Source organism: Musca vetustissima, unplaced genomic scaffold, assembly GCF_032173495.1.
Source record: "Musca vetustissima isolate MV318-11 ecotype Yass unplaced genomic scaffold, APGP_CSIRO_Mvet_v1 utg159212, whole genome shotgun sequence".
NCBI lineage: Eukaryota > Metazoa > Arthropoda > Insecta > Diptera > Muscidae > Musca > Musca vetustissima.
In genome coordinates this window covers 63,807-67,866 of record NW_026885622.1, presented here as the reverse complement: position 1 = coordinate 67,866, position 4,060 = coordinate 63,807, and the positions used below count along the sequence as shown (strand labels likewise).

The 4,060-nt window shown below is 28.4% G+C and overlaps 1 protein-coding gene across 1 annotated transcript; it reads left to right on the top strand.

Annotated features, from left to right (window-relative positions):
- Positions 1–798: 798 nt before the first annotated feature.
- On the top strand, positions 799–2,630 carry LOC133332848 (transcriptional regulator ovo-like; the record flags this gene model as incomplete). Its single annotated transcript, XM_061541218.1, has 3 exons — positions 799–898; positions 974–1,332; positions 2,408–2,630. Coding segments are annotated over 3 exons (645 nt in total), but the record flags the coding sequence as incomplete, so codon positions are not given.
- Positions 2,631–4,060: the final 1,430 nt, after the last annotated feature.

Sequence of the window (4,060 nt, the reverse complement as noted above, 5' to 3'; positions counted from 1 at the left end):
GATACCAAACCGATAATACAAAGTGTAAGTCCCAATAATTATTGTTCGTCATCGTCGTCCTCCTCCACTTGTTCGTTGTAAGCAAAAACGTTCTTTAAATTTAATTGCCGCTGCGGCTTCTCTAAATTTAACTTCTCCCACTGTTGCTAAGCTGCATGAAAGCAAAGTGCTACAGCAGCGGGTAAGCATTGTCCAATTATTATTTTTTGTTTTGAAAAGAAATTTTAATTTTTTATTTTTTTATTAAAAAAATAATAGTTACTATTTTTTTAATTTATGAAATTTAATGACTTTGTTCCATGCTATGCAAACGACTATGCAATTTTTAAATATAATTTTGAAGGGATACATGTTGGAATTTTCTAAAAAATTAAATATTGAAAATTAAAAGGGTTTAAAAATTATTTGCTTTTAAGTTTTTAAAACTTTAAATATTTTTTTATACATTTAGAATATGTCATTTTAATTTAATGTATTTTATTTAAATTTGAATTGATTTTAAGATTTCACTAAATATTTTATTATTATTTTTAAATTGATATCAGAGATTTTAAATCCCAATTCAAATTATATTTGAAAATTGCATAGTAGTTTACAAAAATACCCATTTATTTTTTGGTCACATTGCTGCTGACCTTTATAGATTACGACTTCGTTGCCCTAACACACCGCACCTTCTTCACTCCAATTTTGACTGCGATAATTCGACGTAACCTTTTGTAAATATGTTTTATATATGTGCTGTTAATTATTTTGTAAAGAATTTTTTTTATATTTTATTTTCTTTTCTCTTTACAGCTGGGCTTACCGCCAGAGGTTCAATTGGAATTTGTCAATGGCGGTCATGGCATTAAGAACCCCTTGGCCATTGAAAATACCCATGGCCATCATCATCATCGTATACGCAGTATTGATTGTTTAGATGATATGAAGAAACCATCACTTATCGCAGATGCCAGCAGTGGCATCGGAGGTGCCAGCAGCATGAACGGCAGCAGCAATTGTAGTAATCCCAGTAGCAATAGTGAAAATAGCCAAGAATCTAATAATTTCGTTTGTCGCATTTGTTTGAAATCATTTTCACTGAAGCGTCTCTTGAATCGTCACATGAAATGTCATTCGGAAATTAAACGTTATTTGTGTACGTTCTGTGGCAAAGGATTCAATGATACATTCGATTTGAAACGACACACTCGCACCCACACCGGTGTCCGTCCGTACAAGTGTAATTTATGTGAGAAGAGTTTTACCCAAAGATGTTCATTGGAATCGCACTGTTTGAAGGTGCACAGTGTACAGCATCAGTATGCGTATAAGGAGAGACGGACTAAGGTAAGTAGATGTTGACAAAAAATAGTATTTTTGTTTTTCTTTTTAATTATTTTTCTTCTTGAAGTGAGAACTGATAGGGGTTTGAACATACAGAAAAAGACGTGGGCAAAAACATGTTTTTAATTTTCAAAATACCGAATAGTGGGGCCAATGTTACATGGGGCTATACCAAAACGGGGATCAATTCTATAATTTTCGGTAATGATATTTGACTCCCAATGTGGGTACAAAATACCATATTACAGTCAAATCGGTTGAAAAGCGTGTTCAAAATCTCCAAAATACCGAATATTGGGGGTGTGTCACTAAAAGATGACTACTCTGACACATAGGTCACTATTAATAATTTTTTAGTAGTGAGATTAAATACCCAATGAGAATACAGAATACCAATTTACATCCTATTTGGTTGAGAAACGTGACCAAAATCGCCACAATACCGAATATTGGGTGGTACCGTTATATGGGTCAATATAAATAATTTTTGGTATGGAGATGTCCTATACAATGAGAACCCAAAATAACAAATTACAGCCAATTCGGTTCAAAAAAGTAACCAAAATCGTCAAGTAACCAAAACATGGGTCAATATTAGTAATTTTTGGAATGGAGATCAAAATCCCAAAAAATACCGAATATTGCGTGGTACCGTTATATCGGGGCTATCCTGAAACATGGGTCAATCTTAATAAATTTTGGTAGTAAGATTTGTTACCCAATGAGAACCCAAAATACCAAATTACAGGCAATTCGGTTGACCAAGATACCGAATATTGAGTGGTACCGTTATATGGAGGCTACCCTGAAACATGGACCGATATATTCCCTTTGCAACACCAAAATTTCAGAGCTCTATCTTAAATATTGCGAACTCTATCTATGTGGGATCTCCGTTGAATATTTCAATGTATCGCAAAGGAAATGACAAATTTTATATACTCTCCACCTTATGGTATACCCTATTTTTTAAGAAAGTCCCTTTTATGTTATCCTCTAAAGAAAAATTTTTAAAATTTAAAAATCATTTTTATACCATTGAAAATACTTATCAATTTTTTCTTTATTTATTTTTTAGATGTATGTCTGCGAGGAATGTGGCCACACCACCTGCGAACCAGAGGTTCATTATATTCACTTGAAAGAGAATCATCCCTATTCACCGGCCCTATTGAAATTCTACGACAAAAGACACTTCAAATTTAATAACTCACAATTTGCCAATAATTTACTTGGACAACTGCCAATGCCGGTGCATAATTAGTTTGTAAGATATTCAAAAACATAAATCTATAAAATAAGTAAACAAACCACAACAAAAAATGGTATACAACTTGAAAAAAATGATATCTTACAAAAATCGAAAAAAACACAAACATTAAATTGAAAGAAAAAACTGCCTTATATAAAAAATCAGAGATTATTTTTTTTTTTGATATACAATATACATATATATTTAATTTTAATTTATCGTTAAACAATATTATTTTTATTTTGATACTAATGCTTTACAATCTTGTAAAAACTTGAAATTAGATTTTGATTTGTCCTTCACCACACACATTCACACCTACTTCCCCTTGTAACATTTTGCTGAGCAAATATGTATATAGGAAACAAAAATACACCGAAAATTAACATTCTCTCACCAAATTATCTATAAATTATTTAGTATATACATATACACCTATATGAATTGATTTAAAAAAAGAAAGTCAAATTTATTTTATTTTTTTTTAATTTTAAGTCAATTTCATTTTTTAGGTTAAGTGATGATATTTTTTTTAATATTGATGTTTAAACAAAAACCTTGCTTTAATTTTGAAAACAATTTTTTTGTGTGAAGCTTTTAAAGTTTTCTTCGAACAACAACAACAATCATTATCTTATCTTTACTTGAAATTCATATTTTATTAATGATTTAAACAAAATGTAAATAGTTTTTTCTTTTCTTTAAGGGTTTTGAAAAAGGGACATTCCCTTTCTCATCACCTGGAATTTTTGTACAAAGTTTTATTTTCTTCTCACCACCTTCTTCATTATATTTTTTAATGTAAATTCTTTTGTAAAGTGTTTTTTTTTCTTTGTAATTTTAAGAAATTTTTAATTTTGATTTTTTCTTTTAACACATAAGTATACAATGAACCTCATAAAATTATTCAAATTAAAACTTAAACAAAAAAATAAGGAAATTTGTGGATTATTGAACAAAATTTTCTTTATCTAATTTCATTATTTTGAATGTTAAAAATTAATGCAGAAAATTTGAAATTTTATTTTTCTGTGAATTTTCTTGAGTTAACTGTTTTCCCCTAAGAATTCATGAATTATAATTTATTTTTGTTTCTTTTGGAGAAATTAAATGTAATGAATTTTATTTGTTTTTAATGAATTTTAATTATTATTTTTCAGTTTTTTTTTTCTAAATTTTAATTTAATTTTGATTTATTTGAAAACAAACAAAAAAAAACCAAACACTTAACATTACTAGTTAATAATTATCACGTTAAAATTAAATTAGCTTAAGATTATTACAACATCTTCCTCCAATCATTGTATATTTCAAGCTTTTCAAAACGACTTCCAATTTTATAAAAAAAAAACAACTACAAAAAACAAAACTCACAAGAGGCCTTATAAAAAAACAAAACAATCTATTGCTTTATTATAATTTATATTAGTTTATAGAACATAATATTAAAGTTGAATATAAAAATATACATATTAAAAC